Consider the following 27,480-nt stretch of genomic DNA (forward strand, 5'->3'; position numbering starts at 1 on the left):
ATCTCTTTACGCAGATGACCTGTTACTTTATATTTCTAATCCAGACGAATCTATCCCCACAGTACCATCACTACTAGATCAGTTTAGTGTTTTTTCTGGCTATAGATTAAATCTTAATAAGAGCAAACTTTTTCCATTAAATATGCAAACCCCAATTTATAGGTAATTACCTTTTAGATTGGTAACTATTTTATGTATTTAGGTGTTAAAATTACAAAGAAACACAAGGACTTATTTAAAGCTAATCTATTGTCTTTAATTGACCATGTTAAACAATTATTTACTAAATGGTCCCCACTGTCTTTATCATTGGTAGGCTGAATTAATACAGTTAAGATGAATATTTTACCAAAATTTTTATATTTATTTCAAGCGATTCCAACTTTCATCCCGAAATCTTTTTTTGACACTATTGATTCTAAAATTCTTTCATATATTTGGCAGAATAAAAACCCAAGGTTAAGAAATATTTACAAAAACTAAAAAAGGATGGTGGTATGGCCCTGCCTAACTTTAGATTATATTATTGGGCAATTAATATCAGATATTTAATTTTTTGGATACAAGATTCAGATGTAATTCAATGCCCCAAATGAGTACACCTTGAGCACCAATCAGTACTTGAATTTTCATTAGTTTCTATTTTAAGAGCTTCACTCCCTTTTGTACTTATCAAATTAAGTAAACATATGATTAACCCAATTGTTAAACATACAATACGAATATGGTTTCAATTTCGTAAATTTTTTGGATTGAATAAATTTAACCTGTCAAGTCCCATTCAATCTAATTTTTTCTTTCATCCATCCAGAGTTGACTCAGCTTTTTCCATATGGAAAAGGGAGGGAATAGTATGTTTTTGTGATTTATTCATTGATAACTGTTTTTCATCTTTTGAACAATTGTCTAACAAATACAATTTGCCTAGATCACATTTTTTTTGATATTTGCAGATTCGAAATTTTTTAAAAGCTACTATACCCTCTTTTCCAACACCTTACAAAATTGAAATTACGGAAGTGATTAACAAAAATGAAAATACATGAAATACAATAAACCTTTGCAGTTAGGGTTTGAAAGAAATAATCTGAAAAGCGCAACAGCAATAGATTGGAAGAAGGGGAGATGCAACAAGACCTGGTGTACCAGTCACTGGAAACAAGAATGCAGGTGCAACAAACAGATAAGGCTGCTGATGGCATGTTGTTCTCAACTGCAAGAGGCTTCAAATACACGTCTTGCTGGAATTGTACAGGACCTGGTGAGACCGCATCTTGAATATTTTTCCTAATTTTGGCCTCTTTATCAAAGAAGAATGGTGCTTGCTATGGAGGGTGTATCAAAGGTTCACCAAACTGATTCCTGGGATGGCAGGACTGATTATATTAAACGGCAGAATAAGTTCAAAGGGCCAAATAGCTGCCTCCTGCTCAGTTTGCCATTCTCTAGTCATCTACTTCAATTCTGGACAATATTATGAAAAGTGCTATTTCTTCAGGATGTAAACCGACTTTATACTTTACCCCATTTCTAAAGACATTCTGTATGAATATAGAATAGTTTAATGAAGTACCTTAGCATTAACGTGCATTTAAAAGAGAATTAATTACCATAACCCGATGTGTAATTTGGACCTCGACGACCACGGCCACGATAGGGTCTGCTACCACGCAGTGAAGCAGTACTCTCATCAGTGACATAGCCCTTATCTTTTTCTGGCCGACTTGCCACTGGCCTATACCCCATACCAATCTGCCGTAGTTGCTCATCAATTAGCAACCGGTCCATTCTCAGCTGTTCTACTTCCTAAAACATGCAAGAACAAGGCAAATTAATATTATCCTTCAAGCAAAAGAAAGAATAATTTTGGATTAATACCAAATGAAAATTAAAAGCTTGCAGTAATGATATAGTAACAGAAGAGGAACTGGAGTGTAGAATGACCACTGGGAAAGTTAAATTTTCTTGTGAGCAATTAAATAATTATAGGTTTGAACATTCTTTGATGACATTTTCTCATGCAGATGATAATCAATAATTTCTTTGTGCTATACAAGAATTTTAAATGACTGGAAAGATCTCAATTTCAATTATCAGAATCGTTTCAAAGATCAATGTGCGCCAAAAGCAAATGAAACAGCAGAGACCAAAATTAAAAAGACAAATAAGCACTCCCAAGATCCCATTATTTCATTCGAAGTAACGCAAAGGGCACCTTTGTTCTCAAGCTCTATTCTGAAAGTGTTCATTGAGGTTTATCTGATGCTATTGAAATTGTGATCTCAATAAAAAGAGACAAAGAAAACAAACAAAACTCATTAATACAAGACGATAATCAATGGTACACATTTCCAGAGATTGGTAATGAGGTCATCTTTAACAAGAGAACTTTAATTAAGGTAGGCAAAGTCCTCATAACACATTTTCAAGCAGTGGGAACTTCTAAAAGGTTCATCTTGATATTCCAATGTCATGGCTTCCAATAGTGCACCTCATAGCTAAATCATTTCTGCTTCAGATGGGGAACTAATCATCAAAAATAAAATCAAAAATGCAGCAGAAAAGTGTACCTGTATTTTTTTAAAATCTATTAAGTACAGAAGCCTGTATTCTTTGCCAGCAATTTTGATCCCATACACTCACTTGCTTTTCCGTCAAGTAATTTCACAATGAAAACAAATGTTCAAATAGAGGGGATTGACAGAGAGAAAAAAGGTGTTGCCACAAGAAAATAGCAGGCCATCAGGCCCTTCAAGCCGGCCCCACCATTTAACATGATCACAGCTATCAATATTGGCCTCAACTCCTCTTCTGTGCCATTTCTCCATGCCCCTTTATGCCAAGATTTATAAAATATTTATCCACCTCCACTTTAAATATTTCCAAAGATCCAGCATCCACCACCAACCAGGGCAGAGAATTCCAAAGAGTCACCATCCTCTGTAAGAAGAAATGTCTATATACCAGTTTTAAATGACTGATCACTTATCTTGTAGTTACATCCCCTTGTTCAAGGCCCACCCACTAGTGAAAACATCCCAGCATCTACCCTGTCAAGCTCCCTTAGTATCCTATATGTTTGTACAAGATCACCCCTCATTCTTTTAAACTCCAAGGAATACAGGCCCAAACTATTAAGTCTTTCTTGGCAATACAACCCTCTCATCCCATCCCAGGAATTAGCCTGGTTGTTTGTCATTTGTACTGTCTTCAATGTTACTACATATTTAAGATAAGGGGATCAAAACTGTACACAGTATTGTAAGTTAGAGGGAGGGTTAGCAGTGGTTGATGGGGGAAAGTTATCAATGGTTTATTATTCATATATTTGAATAATAAACTACTGCTAGCTCTTCCCAATCAACCCCACACAAAGAGTGGTTTATTGAGACTCAAGGATGCCACTGTACACAGAAGGCAAACACACATACCTTCAGATAAGAAATATGGTACTCCAAAAGAACCTGCACATTTCCAATGCTTTCCTTCGTTCCAACAAAAGTAAATGGAACCATTCCCTATGGAAATTTAAGAATAAATGCACCATTATTAATATTCTTCAAAAGAAAGTAGAAACTTTGCTTTATAATTAAATAAATTATCAATATTTTTAAAGTGAACTTACTCCAGTTGTAATTAACATAATTGGAAGTTTATTGCCTTGAGATGCAACATCTTCCTTGATCCTATTCCTGCAAAAATAACTATCCAACTTCCCTCCAACACCCCCATCCTAAATTGTACACTAACTGTACTCTAATTCTACCTAAATGATCCCTCCCCTTGGGCACTCTTGTCTTTATCCTTTTAAAATGGTTTCATAGACATTTTACCCTCTGTCCTAACCTCTCCAGCTCTACAATTCTGCATTCCTACCAAACTAATACCTCAAGCATCAAATACTCCTTGCTCCATCAAGATTCCAGCTGTGAAAAGCTCTGAACATTTTAACTTTCCATCTTCCTCAAAGCCGTCCTTAAAAACTTACAAATCATCTCCTCCTTTGGCCTGGTACCCATTTTGTCAGATTCCCAAATATCTTTCAAATTATAATACAAGTGCTAGTTGTCATTGTTCCTACATAAAAATAGTCATCCATGCCAACTGGTATTTAGCCTGATTATAAAATCAGTATTGAGCTAATCAAGTTATTAATTGAAAAAGAAAAATTGACTAATAACTCCGAAAGTAGGTAAATAACACTTCTATATGCAAACTTATTGTTTATGCCTTCCAAATATCCCAAAATATTACGCATGGTCACATTATAATGGAAAAATGCAAGTACAACACTTAATTATGGGAGCCCACGATGCAATGAAATAAATATTCAGTTAGCCACCCTGGTGATGACGCCAAGCTTAAATGACAGTCAGAAGGTCCTGCTCTTCTGTGAATAATGACAGAGATATTCTGCATCTATATTTTAATCCAAAAATCACACCTCAGTGAAACAAACCATAATCCTGACTGGCAGTTCCATGGAGAAGCATCAGTGATGCTTTCCTTGCAGATCAACTTGTCTCTGGACTTGTCTGCCTGCATATTCCAACACAAATTAGAGAGGAACTGAAACTCAAATGCCAGAGCATCTGATCTCCCACTCCACTGCTGTACTTAGCACCAAGACCAAGACCTGAGCACAAATATACCGAGCTGAGTGGCAGGAAGCTTTACACCAGGGATAGCTGGTGCAAGGGTAGCTGATCTTGTAAGCAACTACTTTGTTTTATTTATACCACTTAATTCAATTAATTTTCAGCATTTCAGATTTTTCTTTAATTTTTAAATTTACCCAAATTGTTTTTGAATGTCTGATTATCAGAGACATTTAAAAACACCTCAAAAGGCATTTGATATCAGTAACAACAAGATGCTGGAGGAACTCAGCAGGTCAGACAGCATCCGTGGAGAAAAGCAGACAGTCAACGTTTCGGGTCAGGACCGATCTTCTGTTTCTCATTTGTTATCAGTAAGATATCAAGGCATTCCAAAGGCAGGTATTCAAGACATGCCATCTTTGGACTTGTTGGCATTTGAGATCTGCCTGACTTGTGGGGTAGTTATGGCAGCCGGGGGAGGGGGGGGGGTTAACACAAGCAGTGAGTCAGATTATATTGGATGCAGCACATTAAAGTGTTTCTTCTGTACAGCAATAAAGTATCAGCTTCAATTATATACTCAAGTCTTAAAATGTAAGACTCAAATACATCTGTGCTATAATGCTGGGTTAGTTTAGTGCAAAGTTCATTTTGCAATTATCAAAAAACCCAAATCTCAGTAATTAACCTGTCCCTTCTTTGAAATTTTACTCCTATACAGAAAAACATATAATACAACAAGCTGACTGTTGGGTCACAGTTTAAAAATAGAGCACTAATTCAGTTCCAATTACTTAGAACTGTATGGGATACTTTTCCATATAGAATTTGAAGCAAATGCCAAGCAGCCACTCAGTCCACCTATTCAAGTGGTGTGAAATTCGTGTTGCTTTGGGACCAAAACATTAACAACTCTTTGTCAAATTCCAGAAACCTCTGTGAACTTACCAGTTTGCAGAGGGCAGGAAATTAGCCATCTTTCATGCAAACTTGGCCTGCATTTTGGTATGGGGTGGTTAACCTTAAATCTGCAGCAAGCTCAGAATTTGAGAGTGGGGGGAGAGAGGGGTGACCCAAGAGCATTTGTAATTATCAAGGATCCACCAAAGATGACATTTGAAACATCCTAGGCAAATTTTCTAAGAAGCCTCTAAAATGGTTTGTTTACAGAACACTGTTTTTCTGCTCAGTACATGATATAAATGATTGCATGAGGCAAGCCTCAAGCCCGAATGAGACCCTGGTCTTCAATTGCCAACCACCTGACTTTTGCATGAACAATAAGCAGTTGAAATCCATGCCACATCTCAAACAGCATCACACGGAAAATATTCTCTTGCACATGCTGCAAGTCCACAGTAATTCTGCAATCAATATAGCAAAATTCCCATAAGTTTTTTTTCAATGAAACATATTTGGGGTTTGAATTTTTCAGTTTTAACCAATTAAAAAACTAAAGCAAACCTGAAGACCTACTTCGCAAAAATGATTTATTTCCATCAATGCTGGCAATAGACATTAACCACCAGCATTTATACTCCAATTCATTTTGCTTTAAGAATACCACACACAACTTTCAAAATGTGCATATTGACCATTGAGCAAACTTGTTCATGGCAAGACACAAGTCAATTTTAACCAGGTAACACAAATCAGAAGGTACATTTTTTAAAAAAATATGGATTGTAATTTTTCAGTTTCCATCAAGTGAAACTAAATTAATGTTGCATTTTAATTACTTTTTTGGGGATCTGTCAAGGCCTGCATTCATTTGATTATTCCTAATTGCCATTGAGGAGATAGTGAGTGACCTTCTTGTGCCACAACATTCTTTCTGATGAACGTACCCTGACACTGCTAACAGGCCTTCAGAGTCAACAATGAAGGAGGACCAGCAACAAGTCCCTTGACCAAAATTACTTTGAACATCAAAAATATTGTTCAACGCTTATTTGAAAAAAACTGAACCAAAAGTAGAAGCTGAAAAGTTCATGTTCTAAGCAGCTGAACCAGGGTGCATCAAAAAAGGAATGCAATACTGCATTTAGAATAGAATCATTTGGTTAAAAGATGTGCCCAGAAATTCATCTGTTGCACCGCCACACTAAATTCTGCCTCCAAAAAAATTTGTTCCTTTGACTTCAATGTAATGATTTGGAACCAGAATGCAATACGTCAACTATACTATAAACATGAAAATCAAAACAAAACTGTGGATGCTGGAAATCCAAAATAATATCAGAAAATGCAAGAAAAACTCAGGTCAGACAGCATCTGTGAAAAGGTGAAAGGTCTTCGACTCGAAACATGAACTGTTCCTCTTCGCACAGATGCTGCCTGACCTGCTGAGTTTTTCCAGCATCTTCCATTTTTATTTTCGGGTGCCATAAAAAATGTTTAGTGCTATTGACCAAGGATGAATATTTTGGCAATGGGACTTAAATTTAAATGCTTACTAATGCAAAGGGTCAACAAAATTGCACAAGGAGAATGTAACTTTGAGATTTTACTACAATTCTTAACACTAAATTTCATAAGAGGGACGAAGTATTAAAGAACACGCAACTACAATATTTCAGACTTCCAGCATTTGATGTTGAGAGGAAATTTAAAATATAGTTGGATTCCCAAAAAGAATTAAATATTATTAGAATGGAACTGGTAAGAGCATTACAATATTCTATACAAGTAAGCAATATTTTAACAGATTACCTCTTCTCTTGGTTGCCTACTGTCATTATCACCTTCAATTCGCACTCTAACCACTCCCGATTTGTCTACTATCTCCTGAATAACTTTACCATTTTTGCCAATTACTTTTCCTGCAATAAAAATGGAGATTAGCGAAGTAAGGGAAAAGGCCAAATGGAAGAAATTTTCCAAGTCACATGCATTACAAATTGACTGATGGGGGCAAATTGAACAATTGTCACCCATTCCCAGAAAAGCAATTCTCAAATTAAATTCAGTTTAACCCATGCTTTGTAAAATAATTTTAAAAGTCACACTGATACAATACCGTACATTTGACTGTTAAACAGCATTAAACAAATAATGAGCAAGAAAGCCATTTGACCCAATTTAGTTCATCCATCCAGAAGGATGTTATCTCCCATCACAGCTTCAGCTGACACCTTTCCAACCCTGCAGGTCAATTTCACATTGGTTATCATGTCAGTGTAATTTCCAAACTTCAATTCTAATCCTTGTCTCCAATCCTACTGTACAACTTCACTTTTAAGTAATGATTGCACTCAAGTATTCTGTACTATTTACAATACTTTACATGGCGATAAGAACAATGACCAAATAACTTCCTTCCAAGATGAAAGGTTGGACAACTTGGATTGTTTTCTCTGGGGTTTCAGAGGCTAAGGGGCAACCTGATAGTACATAAAATTATGACAGGTAGAGATGGGGTCGTGTCTCAGTCTTTTTCCCACAGGATAGAAATGTCAAATACTAGAGGGTGCGCGCATGCGCACACACCCACAGAGAGCAGCGCCTGGACTGTGCTTCCAGGGAAACTGGTGGAAGCAGATACAATATTAAATGTTTAAGAGACATTTAGGCAGGCACATGAACAGACAGGAAATGGAGGGATAAAGACCATATGCAGGCAGCTGGGATGAGTTTCAATTTGCATCATGGTCAGCAAGGATAGCACAGGCCAAAGAACCTGTTCCTATGCTGCACTTTTTTTTTTATTTTCTATGATCCTACAGCTACCTTTTCAACTTCACATGTCTAACATTATTAATCTGATATCTGAATGACTTCCAATACTTCTCCCTTGGTGAGCATAATTTTAGATTGATCAGAGCTTGAAACAAACAATAGGTACACATTGTCACACACTGCATAGTTAGGATTAAAATATTTTCATATTAAAGTTGTTTCCTTAACTATCATTCCATATAGTTTTGCCAACCATTTCCACAGATCTCAAACAACAAACCATCTGTTGGAGGAACTCAGTGGGTCAAGCATCACCTGTATGCGCGTGTGCGCATCTGGCGGTGGTGGCTGGGGGGTGGGGAGAGGGAAGAAGAGAAGGAATTGTCAACGTCTTGGGCCGAAACCCTGCATCAGGACCAGCATGTGCTGTCTCTCGTGTCTCCATCACAAACTACATTAACAGAATTCATGTGTATATGGATACATTTTTAATTGCTTTATACAATACTTACCTACTAATTCCCTGGGAACCTGAACAGAATCCTCCACAAATTCAAGATAACTTCTAGCTTTCTGGACTGCCTCTTCAGTCTGGAAACAATAATTATTAAAAAACTTTTCATATGTTACACTGAATATTAACTATTCCATGTAGTATTCACACTTGCTAGCATCTCTTTTTCCCCCCATGAAGATATTTCACCTCCAATATTTTAACAAATATTAACCCCCAAAAATTTCAAAGTAGTTTACCTCTTGCTTCCTATCAGGGATAGGACATAACATAGTGAAGGGTTACTTTAAGACCTTGCAAGATCTCATTCTGGAATATTCTTTTAATGGAAAGAATTAAATTGCCATTTGCAAATTATGTATTGCGCATGCAATGCATTTTGGGAGGAGTTCAGGGAAAAAGGACAGAATTTAATCATATACAAAATATACATCCTTACCAAATTCTTCCCATTTCTTTTCTATAATGTATTTATCAAGTGGACGAGTCCAATGTAAATATTTTTCTACCCTCACTGGGACAACACGGCAGAGGTCCCATTCCCCGAGAGCTGCTCCAGTTCTACAAATGACAGTGGACTGTGACTGCTCTCGGGCTTAAGGGAAGCCAGCACTGATTAATTTCAAGTTAGCAATGCTGTGCAGAAAATCTCTCCAACAATCAATTTGATGCCAGTACTAGATCACCATCAATTTTCTCCTGGATCAGACAGCTTTCTGAACAGCCAAGACCAATTAATACTCATGAGTCACAAATTAAAACTTCTCCTTTAACTTTCATTAGTTTTAGTGGCATACAAAAGCTTGGGCACCCCTGGTCAAAATTTCTGTTACTGTGAATAGTTAAGCGTGTAGAAGATGAACTGATCTCTAAAAAGTCATAAAGTTAAAGATGAAACATTCTTTTCATCATTTTAAATAAGATTAGTGTATTATTTTTGTTTTGTACAATTTTAGAGTGAAAAAAGGAAAGGAGCACCATGTAAAAATTTGGACACCCCAAGAGATTTGAGCTCTCAGATAACTTTTACCAAGGTCTCAGACCTTCATTAGCTTGTTAGGGCTATGGCTTGTTCACAGTCATCATTAGGAAAGGCCAGGTGATGCAAATTTCAAAGCTTTATAAATACCCTGACTCCTCAAACCTTGTCCCAACAATCAGCAGCCATGGGCTCCTCTAAGCAGCTGCCTAGCACTCTGAAAATTAAAATAAATGATGCCCACAAAGCAGGAGAAGGCTATAAGAAGATAGCAAAGTGTTTTCAGGTAGCTGTTTCCTCAGTTCATAATGTAATTAAGAAATGGCAGTTAACAGGAATGGTGGAGGTCAAGTTGAGGTCTGGAAGACCAAGAAAACTTTCTGAGAGAACTGCTCGTAGGATTGCTAGAAAGACAAATCAAAACTCCCATTTGACTGCAAAAGACCTTCAGGAAGATTTAGCAGACTCTGGCGTGGTGGTGCACTGTTCTACTGTGTAGCAACACTTGCACAAATATGACCTTCATGGAAGAGTTATCAGAAGAAAACCTTTCCTGCATCCTCACCACAAAATTCAGCGTCAAAAGTTTGCAAAGGAACATCTAAACAAGCCTGATGCATTTTAGAAACAAGTCCTGTGGACTGATGAAGATAAAATAGAACTTTTTGGCCACAATGAGCAAAGGTATGTTTGGAGAAAAAAGGGTGCAGAATTTCATGAAAAGAACACCTCTCCAACTGTTAAGCATGGGGGTGGATCAATCATGCTTTGGGCTTGTGTTGCAACCAGTGGCATAGGGAACACTTCACTGGTAGAGAGAAGAATGAATTCAATTAAATACCAGCAAATTCTGGAAGCAAACATCACACCGTCTGTAAATTTTTTAAAAAGCTGAAGATGAAAAGAGGATGGCTTCTACAACAGGCTAACGATCCTAAACACACCTCAAAATCCACAGTGGACTACCTCAAGAGGCACAAGCTGATGGTTTTGCCATGGCCTTCACAGTCCCCTGACCTAAACATCATCGAAAATCTGTGGATAGACCTCAAAAGAGCAGTGCATGCAAGACGGCCCAAGAATCTCACAGAACTGGAAGCCTTTTGCAAGGAAGAATGGATGAAAATCCCCCAAACAATAATTGAAAGACTCTTAGCTGGCTACAGAAGGCGTTTACAAGCTGTGATACTTGTCAAAGGGGGTGTTACTAAGTACTGACCATGCAGGGTGCCCAAACTTTTACTTCGGGCCCTTTTCCTTTTTTGTTATTTTGAAACTGTAAAAGATGGAATAAAAGAGTAATTTTGCTTAAAATATTAAAGAAATGTGTCATCTTTAACTTTATGCCTTTTGGAAATCAGGTCACCTTTTACTCCCTTAGCTATTCACAGTAACAGAAATTTTGACCAGGGTGCCCAAACTTTTGCATGCAACTGTATATTTGAGATGCCTGTAATTTGTAACTAGATGACAGAGGACCAGCTCACCTGGCATTACTGTTCACTGGCTAGCTAGTTTATATTAAAAAATGTTTAAGCCAAACAGGGAAAAAAGTCATGTTTAAAAAGACTAGCAGTTTTCTTACAGCAATTACTCATGTTCGAAGTTCTCAACTTAGTAAACAAAACTTTAGTTTCTAATTAAAGACCTCCAAGCTGGCAATTTCAATGTTTGGAATTCAAAGGTGATTTTTTTTTAACAATGACTTTGCCCAATTTTGCTGCAGTCTGCCTCGATGACTTTACTGCACTTTTTCTTTGGTTAAGTAAAAGCCTTAATTATCTTACACTGAGAACTGCTGATATTAAAAATCAAGCAGCACAGTACTGTATCTAATGACTCATCATAGAACCCTATACATTTCAATTACACCATTTCATTAAGTGTGATTCAAAATCAGATGATAATAACTATTAATACTGCTGGAATTTATACATGGATTTTATTTGAATTATACCACAGAAATCTATTGTAGCACAAGCAGGTGCTATGACAATCAGCACTTGAGATGTAATTGAATACTTTCTTTTCAATAAAAACAGAGCATCTTCCAGTTTAGGAGTAGCTTATATCATAACCTCTGTAGACAATATGCAGTAAATTCTATTGCAGGAAATTAGTTGTCCTAGTACCATTTGCTGCATAAGGATGTGGACAATGGATTCATCCCTCAACCTAAAACACAAGCATTGTGCATTTTTTAAAAAAATCCATTTGTTATTTTGACACAGATGGCATTGCACAGACCTCATGAACTATAGTTCTTGTGCTGATGGCATCAGGTGGTGTATTTAAGATTTCAAGCCTGGCAATGAATGGACAGCAGAACACATCAAAGTGATAAATATTATCCGAATCAGAGGAGAACCTGGATACAGTGTTCCCCAAATCTTAGTTCCCAGGTGTTAGATACCATAAGATTGGGAGAGGCTGACAAAGTAAGCCTAGCAAGTTCCTGCTGAACACTGTGAAGTGGTCAAATATCAAGTTGAGCAGATATTGTTGCAATTAAGAATATCGTTTCTGTAACTGAAACTCATGTGCATCTCAAGCAAGACTTCCACTTTAGGGACTACCTCCTTTCTCAAAATGCAACACTAGTGAAAATTGCTTCACAAAGTAGTTTACATTCATTGTGATATGCTAGGGTTGTTGCCCAACAGATTCGCACCAGTCAAAACAAATCAAAAGCAGAAATTTTTAGCAAATTAATCAGAGCCAATTATTTTTCTTTTTTTAAAAAAAATAAACGAAAATCAGAAAACAGACATCCCTCTTAAAATCTTTTGGTGAAGAATTTTAGATCTCTTTCTGTGATAAACACAGGATATCAAAGATCATGAAAAGATAGGAAGATCCAAAGTTACAATGCCAAGTACAACAACAAAAATTTTTGTCAGGATATCTCTAAAGATATAAAATGGCATGAATACATTCTGGGCACCATCAATAAGTTTCTTAGCTACAACTACTCATCAGAATAAAATTGGTTAACTTATGCTATCCAAGAGAATAAATAAATTTTCCACAGATTTTCAGATGAGAAAATGACATTACTGGTAGTCAGCTCTATTGCACATTCACTGGAAACAGTTCATCTGTAGCCTTCTTTTTCTAGATATGGGAACGAAGCTAATATCACGTAGGTCTAAGTGCAATAGTTTTGAACATGACTTAATTGTGCCTGAAATTCTCACTTTTCTCAGGGAGGCGTCAAAAGCAAGCTGAAACAATTCAAGTATAGAATGTAGTCTTACCTTGTCTTAAAAAAATGTTTTCTTGGTCCTCCCTCAAAGATCAGCAGATCTATGTAAAGTACTACAAACAGCCCATAGGAGAGGGAAATGAAAGTTTCTGGGATTATCTAACAGGACCATAGATATTAACCATAAAAATGTATTGCTTGGATGAAGGGCAAATGATTAAAACTTTATTTCAAGTTTCAATGAAACTGCACCACTGCTTTGTTAGTGGACATTTTATTTAAATTCTTTCAAAGAAAGTGTAATGTTAAATATTGCTTCTATTTGTTTGATGGTTGTCAAAGTATTACAGAAATCTAAAGATTTATTAAAATTGTCTGCAGACTTGCCTCTCCATAAATCCTGAATGTCCCAGTTTCTTCATCAAGTTCAATTGCTGTAACACCAGAAACCTTTCTTGCTTGCTGGATATTGGAACCATGCGTTCCGATTGCTAGTCCCATTAGATCCTCTCTGACAATGAATTCCTCTTGGAATGCAGCTGCTAGCTGTTTGGTACTCTGGCAGTTTGTTTTTTTAAAAAAAAACAAGAGCTGTAATTATTTCAGCTGATTACAGATCAGGCATTTTTATAGATCATGAAATAAACAGTTTAAACTGATTTTTTTTTAAATGTTCCTTAAAAAGAACTAATTTTGCATGTAGAAGATAGCTTATGGCATTCATTTAAAAAGGTAAGCTTGAATACTAATGATTCTGTTGGTAGCAATTACAATTGCCATTAGCAATTAAAATTCCCAACAAAAAAAAACACATTAACATGATGCAACGGTACAAATCTGGAGTCTCCAATCATAGCAACATTATACACATTGCATCAATCTCAGATAAGGGATGAAAGCAATTGCAGTCTCCCTGGTTAGTTTCCATTTGAAGACATACTACATTTTGATGAAAGGTCATTAACCTGAAAGGTTAAACTGTTTCTCTATCCACAGATGCTGCCCCACCTACACTGGGGATGATCTCAGATTATAACACATTCTCTTGAGGATATCAACAGACCAACAATATTTCTGAATGTCAAGATCTCCATGGTGTACTAATTTTACAACAGTTCTGTACATACTCAAATCAAGTGTTCAAGCACTCTCAAAAAAATGATCTAAATACAAAACTGATTTGCAAAAGTGATTACAATAGAATGAATGGCGACATGCTTTAAATTGAATCAATGGCATGATAAATGTTTTAACAATAGACAAGGGGAAAATATACAACCTACTGTACAATTTATTGTCAAGACTAATCATTTATTCACAATTGAGTCTGTCCATTAATGAATCAACGTATTTTTGCAACTTATTCCTCAAGTTCACAAATAGAGTTGCTTGATTAATTAGATTTGGCTTTAGACCAGATGCCTAGCCCTAATTCTCTTCAACAGTTTCTAATTTTCAAAGACAAAAGTTAAGCTAGATCCTCCTCTCCTGGAACTTATTTTTGTTTTCTTTTGCTATCCATTAACTTACCTCTAAATGCTACTCTTTTCAGGAGGAGAATAGTTTCTCCTTGCACAATTCTTCTATCCAAATTTCCAGCACGCAGTCAGTAATTAATTAGGTTGATTCTCTCCAGATTTAAAATTCCTTGTAGCTACATGTTTGCCCCTCAAAATTAACTCTTAATTTAGGATTTTTTTTAATTAAAGCCTATCTGCTTCTGCAGATTTTGAGAAGTTAAGATCCCATGTCAGGCAGTTGCTTTACAAGGTAATCTTATTACTCAGTGAAACTACTAATAAATTCTCATTCTGGGCAAGAATTAAAATGTCAATCTTCAGGGAGGAAAACAAGTCAACGATTCACACCATGGGATATACCCATTAAGGTATCTGTAATAAGATATTAAATAACTGGAAAATGCAGTATCATGCACATTTCTTTATCCTTTCCACAAAGTGAGCAAATACTCATAATGGCCCAAAACAAAATGCACTTCGTAGTTTAGATTAGTAACCTCCTCAAAAAGACAAGTTAGGAATATAAAATCTTTCATTCAGTTTTCTGTTCAAATTGCTTAGCGCTAAGTAATTACTTTGTAGCAGCCAATAATTTTTACAATTATAAACAACATCCCAACTTGAATATAACTCAAAGCTTTCAAATTAACTAATGCCATCCCTTACTTCATTAAGGCATTGTAACATATCACAATGTTACAAATCACAAGATTTCAATCCTCAATGCTAATCTTAATGTTTCTGGCTAAAAATGATTTTGCTGGATGGACATTTGCAGCAGGGCATTAAATTAGAGTAGCATGCAAAAAGAATTAAGCACAAAGTAAAATGCTTTTTGGAACAAGACCAAGTCTAAGGATTTTGGGTATGGGGAGGTGGCAGCTGCATAAAAGAGAGGCAACAGCCTAAGGACAGAGTCTGGAGTTGACTTACCAAGATTAATGGAATTTGAAAGAGGATCAGAGTTAGGGGAGGGGAGGGGAATTTGAAAGAGGATCAGAGTTAGGGGAGGGGAATTTGAAAGAGGATCAGAGTTAGGGGAGGCGAAGGGAGGGGAATTTGAAAGAGGATCAGAGTTAGGGGAGTGGAGGGGAGGGGAGGAATTTTGACCAAAGGTACAAGAAGTCCCAAACCAGCATCCAGATCTGCTGTAGCAAAACACGATTGTAGCAGAGCAACTAGCAATGGATCACTTTGAGTACAACAGTCTCGTTTCCCCCACAATAGAATCTCATCCTGTGTACAACTGATATGGGTGATTCGCAATGGGAAATTTCCAGTCAAATTATCACAGTGATATAAAATTATATAGAAGTGGTCACTAATGCAATTCATTCCATGTAAATTTTCAACTGCAAAATACAGAAAGAGTAAAACGATTGTTTGAATTTCTAAGCCTCAATTCTAATATTTCTTTGAAAATTAATCATTAATGCAAGTATTTTTTCTTGTAGAATTAAGGATTCTCTAAGTGATCAGAAAAGCTGCAGAGTTCAGGAAACTTTTAAAACTTTTACCACACTTGCTCTTTTACAGGCAAGTATGGGTAATCAAACTGCTACAAAAATGATACATTTTAAAACCATTTTTCTCTTTAGATTTTGTTTATAATTTTCTTTTACAAATCATCTTTTTAATAAATTTAATTCCCAGACTAAAAGATTTTATATTCTATGCCTTGTATCTCTAGAAATAAGACCATTGATTAAATTCATCTTCAGTCCTTAAAAACAAGTAGCTTAGAATGGAAAATAAGGTTTATTCACCTCCAAATGTTTGGTTGCCTCTTCATTCCTGGACATAAGCATGAGTTTTGTACGAATGCTACGCAAGTGCATATCACTAAGGATGCTAACTCTCTTCACTGTAGCCTCTTTGGTAGACTGGATTTAAGAAGAAAAAAAATCTTTTGCACAGATTGAAAAACATTAAGCAATGCTCCTTCCATTCCTCTCTTGCAAACATTTTAAATCAGAGAATTTTAATTGGTCATTGCCTCTTGAAGCATTAGTGAATACAAGTATCCCTTGATTTACAAAATATGGTTGTGTTACAGGAAAAAAGTTGATATGCAAGTTTGTAAAAAAAATTCATAAATGCCAATGCCCATTAGTTTCAATGTTAAAAACTCTGGTTGGATTTTTGAGCTCAATCTGTTAACAAAACATGGATACTTAAAAATGCATCAACAGAAGTGCCCAAAATATCATTTACAATTAAGAAGTTATAAAAACATAAATAAATGTATCCAGTCGTCAAGTGAAACATGCAACATCAAAGATCTTGACAGGCTGGACACATCCTCTTATGAAAGAATGTAGAACTAAGAGTCAGTGTCTTGGACTTGTCCATTTAAGTCACAATCCAATTTCACCTCATCTATCAATTAATCTTTGGAACTCTTCATCCAAGTTCAATGGAAGCATAATCTTTGGGCCAGTGGTAATAGTGACTTTGCATGTCAAGGTGGTGGCAAGGGAATTAAGCAGAGAGGGCACAGATATTTGAATGATGGTGGCACCAGTAAGGAGTTTGGTGGAGTCTGCGATATTGACTCCGAGGGTTCTGCCTGTATTTCTGGTTGGCTGATGAAAGAGGCTTAAAGATGTCAATCAACATCAGAACTGCTCTCTTTTTGCATTTGATAAAGCTCGTAATGGAAATGCAGGGTGTCATCTATCATGTGGTCACATCTAATGCTGCACTCCATATTGGGATTGTCATCTTTCAAGATGGTTATCATTATCTTGATATAGCAGAATACCTCTGAAAGCTTTGTCAAAGCAAGCTGTTTTGGTCGTGGTGATGTTATGTCAGTAACTTCTTGTTCTCCTTGACCTCTGTTTATCAAGTGCCAAAAGATCCCTATTTGTGAGTTTGTTGTCATACAATTCCAGTAAACCTTCAACATCATCCTGGCTTACTTCATCAAATCCAGCCTTATTTTTCAATTTTACTATGTCTTTTCAGAGATTTTTCAGGTTCATAGGCCCATGCAAGTTGTGCCATAATTTCTTTGATGTACCATTCAGCATTGCAATTGGTTGCAGTACCCAAAAACATTTTGATAGTTTATCAGTTTCAAATTTTCCAAACTGGCTTGTCATTGTCACTCAACTCCAAAGCAACTTACCTCATTACATGATGCAAGTAGTAAGCCTTGAACATAGCAATACATTCCAGTCCATGGTTTGAAACAATGAAGTGGTGCTATGTGGCTAAAAGACCACATTGGTACCTTGCTCAATGCTCAGGACAGATTCCCAGTAATGAGCACACTAATGGAATTTACACTAAAAGCAGGCATATTAGCTGAGTTACTGTAGCAAGAACCTGGCATGAATCCCTACCCTCTCCTGGTGGTCTTGCAGCCATAAAATTGCCCAGAGCTCAGTGTGAAAATGCTGCCCATGAAAACTGGTGTTGGGCAGGCTGGGACATGTGATGGAGCTGCTCAGCAGCGTGACCTGGGGATCAGACTGCATCTCAGTGAGCAGTGACAGTGCAGACCATTAGTAGAACTGGCAGCAGCTAGCCTATGTGTTTTCAGACCATCTGAATCCTACAGTCCATCTCACTGTTTGGATGTGATATAATGGAGGTGCTGCCTCCCCTTCTCTGGCTCCATGGCTCTCCCCAGCTCAGATATTACTTTACGACAACAAGCTCAACAACCAGCAACCACTGCTGAGCTTGTTACCAATGAAAAATCCATAGGCTGGGAGAGCTGCTCACCCAGAGAGAGTGAGACAGCAGCTTCCATCATGTTCAAGAGGAAGTGGTGTGGGAGAACATAGGATCTGGGTGGTCTGTCACATATGGTGCTGGCCTGGTTGCAACCCCGAGCCCCACATCGCAGCATTGCATAGCTATTCCGCATGCCCCAGCCCACTCAAAACCGTCCCTCACAGGCAGCTTCTTCATACTGAGCCTTTGATGCAAGAGCACCAATAAACAGACAGGAGCTTAGGCCAGGTTCCTGATGCAGCACATGTCATTTTACTCTTTTAAAAAAAAGTTCATGGACTAATACCAAGCAGGATACGAGTGTCCCTGGATGCAGTCAGCCACATTCTCAACGTTAACCAGACATTCAGAGGCACTGTGAACGATGAGCAAGACTTTGTATCAGGTTATTCCTTACACAATATTGTTCAATAAAGGGGGAGAAAAATGACTTGATATAATCTTGGAAGAGCAGTACAGTCATCCAGACTTTTTGTTGCATTACCAAACCAATGGAAGACTGAACTGTTGGATTTTGAATGGTAGACTAAGAGAAGCCTCAGCCAAGGAGAAGAGCAAGGCAATTTTTGGTGATCTTCAGCCTGGAGCAGTTTCCTCGCTCAAAATGGATGTACAAGGGCAAACTCTTCCAAAACAGCCCATTTCATGCGTTTAGGAAAAAAGCCTCCTTTGATGATTTATTTCAATTTTTTTTGTAGAAGTTTCCAACATCATGGTATCTACACTTGCTGCCTCCCCCACAAGATGTATTATACAGTTTTTACACACTTCTTCAGGCATTCAAAAAAAATCAGACAAGGCCGGCTTGAACATATCAGCATTTTGAGAAAAACCATCAACCTGCACATTCAAATCTTGCGTTATTCACTTAAAGCAAAAAAAAATACATTTTTTAAAGAATAATTTATTACAGTGAAAGTTTGTAAATCAAGGAGATTTGTATTTAGTTTCAAGTTGGTTTTCTCATCAGGCAATAGGAATCCCCCACCCTTCAAATTAAATGTTACTATTACAAAACAAGTATTGTATGTGAATCTTTAGTGCAGTTAGAACATCAGACTGTCCCAGTGTCAGTTTTCAAACTGCACAACTGTTAATGAATGCATGTGGAATTCTGCTAATTAATCCACATAAAATAAATTGAACAATTTCTAATGTTCCAGAATAGTGGTTATTACCGCCCACAATATTTTAAAATGTTACTGTAACTAGTGACAAAATTGAGACAATTGAGAAAATACTTTAAAATACACACCTAAATTACACATTTAAGTCCAATTTCATTTTTGTCAAAAAATATCAAAATTACTCTTCCAACCTAATTTTCATTAATTAATAAATTTGCCCATTTGTCTATACTCAAAATCAAAACTACTCAATATACCGCCACTGACATACATCCACAATTGATAGCATCTAACGACACAATAAACAGGAGTAGGAGTCAGCCAAACAGCCCTGAACCTACTCAATCTTTCAATAAGGGTCTGCAGGGCCTGTATCCATGGTCTATGACTCTAATCCTTTATCTCAATTCATCCTTCTGCAATTCTCTGAATCCCTTAATTCCAAATGTTTCTCAGGCCTAATATGCACTCCATAGCAAGGATCCCCATCCTTATGGGACTGGGGACACCAAAGATCCACAACCCCGGGTGGAGAAACTTTTCACCCCACTCAGAAATGGCCAATTTCTCTTCCCAAAATTATGACAAATTCCAAGCCTCCTAGAGCACAGAAGTGGTCTCTCAACATCTATTCTGCTGTGTTCATTAAGAATTTCAACATTGTTTTTCTAAGTTCCTGAAAATAGACTCAATTTCTCCTCATATACTTGCTCTCTCTTCAGAGTCAACAGTGAAAACCAAGAGAATGTTTTCTAAGATAAAGGAAACCAAATCTAGAGATAGTCCTCCTAGTGTAATCTCAAAGCCAATGATTGCAAAACACGGTTTTGAGATCGAGTATATCCTCTGTTCTTACCAAAACCAACAACTGACCAGTGTCAGCATCATAGAAAACGCAGTCTGCCTCAGTTGCCTTCTTGAAATCTTTATGTGCGTTTTCACATGCACAGCTGCATAAAATAAAATAAGAGTGTCAAATCTGGATGAAATACTTCCATCCGCAATAAAAAAACACTGATAAGCTAAAAAAATTCCTAAAAAAGCTATGCTTTAAAATGAATGTGGAAATCACAATACAATAATAATGATTTGATGAAGCAGGGATAATAACAAAGTCCTGAAAATACAAATTTCTGGCTGGAGCACAGAATCAGACAGCATAGGTGCAATTCAGCCTACCATGTTCATGTCATATAATGACTTTCTCAACTCCTTTGCAAATATTTTATTTACAAATTACAACAGGAACTCTGATGCAATTACCAAGTCTTCTTCCACCATCTCTCCTAGCCATGTATTCCAGATCATACTTCATGTATAAATAGAGCTCCTGTCAACTATCAAACACCTCTGTCCTTTGATTGTTCTTCTGTCAATTATCAAACACCTCTGTCCTTTGATTGTTAACTTCAATGCCACAGGAAAAGTTTGTTCGTTTATCTTAACAATTCCATTTTGAATTCCCCCCACCCCTCAACTATTAAATCTCCTTTGAGCAATCTGCCTGAAGAACTCCAATCTCACTGGTCTTTCCACATAACTTAGATCATTGTCCTTCCAGTACATTATTTCCAATAAACTTAATCAAATCTGGAAATAATACTGTAGCCAAGGTCAACCGCAATTAATAATGATTGAACCACAGTTTAAATACATGCATTCTCTGGTTTTATTTATAATGCATTACCTACTTTCCCTGGCACCTAAAATTTATATACATGACTTCCTCAGTTTTCTATTAATGGACTCATTTTGAATATGTGCTATTTAGTTTATTTGTCTTCCTCCAAAAAAAATGTGAAATTTCTGCAATAATTTTCATCTGCCTTGTGCCTGCCCACTTCAGTCTGCATGTCTTCCTATCTTTGTCACTGGCTATTAGCGCAAACTACAACACAAGGACATCCTGATTCAGTGGTGGCTGATGTCCTTGATCTGATTAGTTGTTGTTTATCTATATTCTGAAACACTGGCATTAAAAATGCCAAATAACTGGGCCACCTCCAGCTCCATCAACATTGTGAAGAAAAAGCACTCAGTGCAGCAGAGAACAGCAACCATAGTTTTCAGTTCATTAAACAATTGCTATTGATAGCTGTTATCAAGCCTTTTGCTTAAAAAGCCAGGCATTTTAAACAAAGATAAGATTTCTTTATTAGTCACATGTACATCAAAACACACAGTGAAATGCATCTTTTGCGTAGTGTTCTGGGGGCAGCCCACAAGTGTCACCACGCTTCCAGCGCCAACATGGTATGCCCACAACTTCCTAACCCATACGTCTTTGGAGTGTGGGAGGAAACTGGAGCACCCAGAGAAAACCCACGTAGACACAGGGAGAACATACAAACTCCTTACAGACAGCGGCCGGAATTGAACCCAGGTCGCTGGCGCTGTAATAGCAATGCACTAACTGTTACACTACCGTGGTGGTTAAGGTATGCAAATCTTCTACTTACGCTTCCTTTAAATCATCTGGAACATCAACTGTGCACTTAAAGAAAGTGTTCTTTGTAATTGCCTTATTTGGATTCACCAGACGCAATCGCTCAAAAGTAACAATTTCATTGTACGTTGCATCGCAGGCAGCATATTCAATGACATAAAACTACACAAAAACAAAATGTCAAACTTTACTACAACACACAATTTTACATACAAAATGCTTTCAAAATATTTTGTTGAAAAATATGGAAAAGCTGACATATTTACCAGCTAAAGAAATGGTCAGTATAAATGTATGAAGGTTAGATGCTTAAAAATAAACACATCAAAAGCCCCCTCCAAATGGAACCCAATATTTCGCAAAAAAGTAGAAATGTAGATGTTAAATCTGCCTTCAGTTGTACAGATCAAGTTGTTACATTTAACAAATCACTTTTTAAAGAAAACTATCAAACAAAGAGAAACATTAAAATACTTAACAAACTTAATCCAATTTTCCATCAGTAAATGTACAAGTTTAAACCATACTATGTCATATTTTTATTCAGTTTTCAGGATCTAGGGACCTTTGTCAAGGCAGTATTTATTACTTATCCCTAACTGCCCGAGGTGGTGGTGGTGAACCACCCATCTTGAACTTCAGTCTTCTGCCGAAGATGCTCTCACAGCATTCTTAAGCAGGGAGTTCCAGGATTTAGCCACAGTGAGGGAAGAAGCAATAATATACTTCCCAAGGAGGATGGTTTGGAGGGGAAATTGCTGGTGAAGATGTTCCTATGCATCTGCTGCTCTCCTCCATCTTGTGGCAGAGGTCATAGATTCAAGAGATGCTGTCAGGTAGTATAGATGAGCAAATTCAGTGTATTTTGCAGATGACACACACTGTAACCATTGTATCAGTGGTGAATGGAAGAAATGATCATGTCTGTGAATGGGTACAATCAAGGCAGCAAGTTGCACATGCAGGACATCTAGACTTTAACCTGCTGAACATATGTGCAGCTGATCCAGTTGGGTTTCTGATCAATGCGACTTCCAGGATATTGAAGGTTGGGAGGAGAAGCTGAACACTGAATATTAAGAGGAGCTGATTAGATTCTTTCTTGGTAATAGTCACTGCCTGGCATTTTTGTAGCACGAGCATTACTTACCACTTATCGGCCCATGCCTGAATGCTCTCTTGGCCTGGCTGGACATTGAGACAAACTGTTTCATCTGCTAAGAACTTGAATGTGGAAAATGAACATGGTGTAATCACCCCCACTTCTGACCTTACGATGGAAGATCAGTCATTGATGATGCAGCTGGAGATGGTCAGGCACGAAAGAACTTCTGCAACAATATACTAGGATTGGAATGATTAACTTCCAACAACAATTTTCCTTTGTGCAAGAAATTATGGCAACCACTTAAGTAGGAAAAGGGAAAAGAAAACTCCAATGGCTGAAGTCATACCTTGCACAAAGGAAAGTGGTTATTAGAAGTCAATGATGACTTCCCCGTCATCCAAGCTTCTTGATGCCACATTTGATCAAATGTTCCCTTGAAGTTAAGGGCAGTCAATCGCACCTCATCTAAAATTCAGCATATTTGTACTGAGGCTGTGATGAAGTCTGCAGAAAGTGGTCCTAGCAAAACCTAAAGCAGGAATCAAAGATTGCTAATTACTGAAAATGATTGCTTGGGAGTAATGAGCCAGATCAAATTTGTCCTGCTTTTTTTTTGTGAAAAGGACATAGCTGGGCAGTTCTCCTCATTGTCAGGAAGATGCTTCAGATGTAAATATACTGGAACAGCTTGGCTGGAGGAGCAGCTAGTTCTGAAACACAACTTTTCAGTATAATAATCAAGATATTGTCTTGTCCTAAAACCCTCGCTTTATTCAGTGATGTTGTTAATATTACATGAAGCAAACTGAATTGGCGCCTATGATGGTGGGAATCTCAAGAGGAAGACATGATGGATCATCCACTCAATACTTCTGGCTGAACATAGTTTGAATGCCTCAGCCTTTAGCACTCATGCTGCATTCTGCCATTGTTAAGGAGGGGGATGTTCATGGAGCCACCTTGTGGTTACATGTTTAATGGTCCAGTACTGATCATAACTAGATGCAACAAGACTGCAGAGCTTTAATCTGACCAATTGGTGGCTGAATCATTTAGCATGCTGTTCAGCACAATGACCCATGTTGCAATTTTACTAGATTAACACTTTTTTTTAAATGTATGCCTAGTACTGCTTCCAACAAGAGATAAGCATATCAGAGATTCCACAAAGGAAAAAGTCTTTGCCAAGTCACACCATCAAAATGTTTCATAATTTGGAAAAATCTTTAAAATATTCTCAATTCCAATGCACATCAACTAACTACCCCAAATTTCTCTTTACAAGTAGATACTCCAATGTCTAGTATTACACCATTATTTTTCATTTGTTATACAATCATTTTGGTTTCAATGTCTCCACTTGATCAGGTGTTCACAAGTGTGCACCATATTCTACTGTGGCTTAATTAAAGCTTTATTCCTGCCCTCCAGGCTTAAATACTGTAAAAACCACACCAACAGTAAAATTTGCAATACATTGCTGTGAAAAAAAATTAAAATCCAATTATCTTAAACATCGGTATTTTTCAACTTACATCTCCTTTCATCATCCGAACTTTGGCAAGCCACCAGCCACAGGGCTCATGTTCATTTGCTCTCGAGTAAACCTTAGATGGATAAGGCAAAAAAGAGTTAATGATTACTTTAAACTTTTTAATTATAAGACTATATACAGTGTTCATGCAAAAGCTATTGCTAAAATTGTATTGTGCAAGTCTGCCACTGAAGCATTGAAATATAGAAGAATATTCATTGCAATGGATGTAAAAATAGGTATATTTTTCACAATTTTAAAATTTGATACATTTTAAACACCCTTCGTAGAACCAACAATGGACCTACAACTTGAAAAGCTAACTCTATTCTTTTTTTTGAACAGTTGCTCCCTGAACTATAATAGTGAGAAATCTGGATTGGAGCTGTTTTGCTATAACACAGAGCTTTTCTAAGCAACATTTTCAGTTTTATGAATAGTACAAATTAAAGTGTGCAAGTAAGTTTATATTTGTGTGTACAAATCAGGAATACAAGAAAGCCCCTTTTACAAACTTATCAATACAGCACGATAGGAGAAACAGTAAAGATTATTCATTTAAATACTCAAATTGATAAAGAAAGGTTTAAATATAGCAGTCAACAATCCTTTAACAGGAAACATAAACTCTAGTACTAAGGTCATAGAGCAAAGAAATAGGCCCCTCAGACCTCCATGTACATGCCAACCGTCAGATACCCATCTATGCTAGTTCCATTTACCAGCAGTTGGAAAGTGTCCAACTATGCCTTGGTGATTCAAGTGCTCATCAGATGCCTCTTAAATGCTAATGATACTACCTCATTAGGCAATGCATTCCAGATTGCAACCACCCACTGGGTGAAAAAAAATTCTTCCTGCGTCTCTTAAAACTATGCCCTCTGAAATGGGGAAAAGTTTATTTTTTGACTATCTACGCCTCTCATAATTTTGTACATTTCTTTCAGGTTCTCTCTCAGCCTCCTCTGCTCCAAGGAAAAATGAACCCAGTCAATCCAGTCTTTCTCCATAACTGAAACATTCAGCAGATGTTGCCTGGGATAGAATCTCCTCTGCACTCTCGCCAGAGGAATCACAACCTTCCTATAGTGGGGCAACCAGAACTGCACACTATATTCCAATATTTTATACAATTGTACCAAAGTCTTCCTGCTCTATGCTGCACCTAATGAAGGCAAGCATCTCACGTAGCTTCTAAACAAGCCTACCCCCCTTCAGGGTACTTTTGGACTTCTACACCAAGATCCCTTTGTTCCTCAATACTCCCTAGGGCCCTACCATTCATGATTTATGTCCTCCCCTTATTAGTCCTCCCAAGATGCACTTATCAGAATTAAAATTCTATCAATATCATTCTGTAGCCTAAGACTACCCTCTTTATTATGAACAATACCACCAATTTTCAGGTCATCTGCAAAATTACTAATCATACCTCCTACATTCAGAAAGAGAAGAACAGTATCTCTTAGGGTAAAATTAGTACAAGTTAAAAAGTGGTAGTAGTAAGATCTTAAAATTCTATCTCAATCTAGAATGTACTCATTCACTAAGCTCATCTATATACCCCTCAAGCACTTCTATTCTCCTCACAGTCCACAGTACCTCCTAGCCTTGGTATCATCAGCAAACTTCAATATACTACCTGATCTCTTCATTCAAATCGGTGATATAAACTGTGAATAGCTGGGATGGAAGAACTCATCCCTGTAGCACTCTGCTGGTCACAGCCTCGCAACCCAAAAACAGTTTATTTCTCTCTAGTTTCTAGATGTGTCTCCATCTCAGGAGACAAGCTATCTAGTGATATATATTATAAACGCACTGACCCCCATAGCTACACCTCTTCCCACCTGTCTCTTGAAAGGATGCTATATCTTTCCCCAGTTTTTCCACCGCCACTGCATCTGGTCTCAAGATGTGGCCTTTCATTCCAGAACATAAGAAAAATCCTCCTTTTCAGGAAGCGTGGTTTCCCTTCTGCTGTGGTTGTCAAAGCCCACTCTCACATCCCACATTTCTCATACTTCTGCTCTCACCCCACCTCCCTCCAGACAGAACAGAGATAGAGTTCCCCTAGTGCTCACCTTTCAACCTCTGCATCCAGCATATCATCCTTTGGCATTTCCACCAGCTGCAACAAGAACCCACAACCAGCCACATCTCCTCTTTACCCCTTTCCGCGTTCCACAGCGAACGCTCCCTCCTTGACTCCCCAGTCCGCTCATTCCTCCCCACACACCCCTCCCTGACCCCTGCTATTTTCTCCTGCAGGAGATGTAACACCTGTTCTTACACCTCCTCCCTCACTACCATCCAGGGATCTAAACAGCCCTTCCAGGTGAGGCAAAGATTCACGTGCACCTCCTCCAACCTACATTCAGTGTTCCCAAGGTGGCCTCCTCTACGTCGGCCACACCAGGCACAGACTCAGCGATCGTTTCACAGAGCACCTACGGCTGCCCACAATAGCCATCCTGAGCTCCCGGTTGTATGCCATTTCAATTCCTTTTTTCCAATCCCACACTGACATGTCCATTATCTGCCTTTTCCACTGCCAGGGCAAGGCCCAACACAAGCTGGAAGAACACCACCTCATATTCTGCCTGGGTAGTCTACAACCCAATGGCATGAACATCGAGTTTTCCAATTTTAGGTAATCCCCCCCCTCCAGTAAATTCTTTCCCCCTTCCAGTCTTCCTCTAATCCTCCCATTTTTGTTCCCCCCCTCCCCCCAAATAATCATCTTCCTCTCCCTCCTGGTTCCAAACACTCACTATTCACCTTCAGGCTGCCTGCAACACCCCCTCTCTCCCTCCCCCCCAAAACAAATCTGGTTCTGTTGCCATTTGCCATTCCTCTCTCTTAATGGTTCTCATTATCACCTCCTTCACTTACCAGATTCCAGTGCTGGTAGCCCTGTGTTCCTGCTTATCTCCCTCCAGCAGTTATCTCCAACCTTTACATTCCCCTTCCCCCAGCTCACTTCATTTGCATCTTAATTATTTTCCTCTGTCTTCCTCC

The 27,480-nt window shown here is 37.7% G+C and overlaps 1 protein-coding gene across 2 annotated transcripts in view; it reads right to left on the reverse strand.

Annotated features, from left to right (window-relative positions):
- The window catches only part of fxr1 (FMR1 autosomal homolog 1), a 59,973-nt gene that overhangs the window by 20,105 nt on the left and 12,388 nt on the right, over positions 1 to 27,480 (reverse strand). For both annotated transcript variants that reach the window (XM_052017342.1, XM_052017341.1), the window contains exons 4-12: positions 24,461 to 24,532; positions 21,831 to 21,979; positions 20,228 to 20,321; positions 16,264 to 16,380; positions 13,365 to 13,535; positions 8,792 to 8,870; positions 7,314 to 7,423; positions 3,432 to 3,518; positions 1,611 to 1,806 (exon numbers count right to left, since the gene is read on the reverse strand). In XM_052017342.1, the coding sequence (XP_051873302.1) occupies positions 1,611 to 1,806; positions 3,432 to 3,518; positions 7,314 to 7,423; positions 8,792 to 8,870; positions 13,365 to 13,535; positions 16,264 to 16,380; positions 20,228 to 20,321; positions 21,831 to 21,979; positions 24,461 to 24,532 (1,075 nt within the window). The remainder of the gene's footprint in view (positions 1 to 1,610; positions 1,807 to 3,431; positions 3,519 to 7,313; positions 7,424 to 8,791; positions 8,871 to 13,364; positions 13,536 to 16,263; positions 16,381 to 20,227; positions 20,322 to 21,830; positions 21,980 to 24,460; positions 24,533 to 27,480) is intronic.

This window comes from Pristis pectinata, chromosome 6 (genome assembly GCF_009764475.1).
Source record: "Pristis pectinata isolate sPriPec2 chromosome 6, sPriPec2.1.pri, whole genome shotgun sequence".
In the NCBI taxonomy this organism is placed as follows: Eukaryota; Metazoa; Chordata; class Chondrichthyes; order Rhinopristiformes; family Pristidae; genus Pristis; species Pristis pectinata.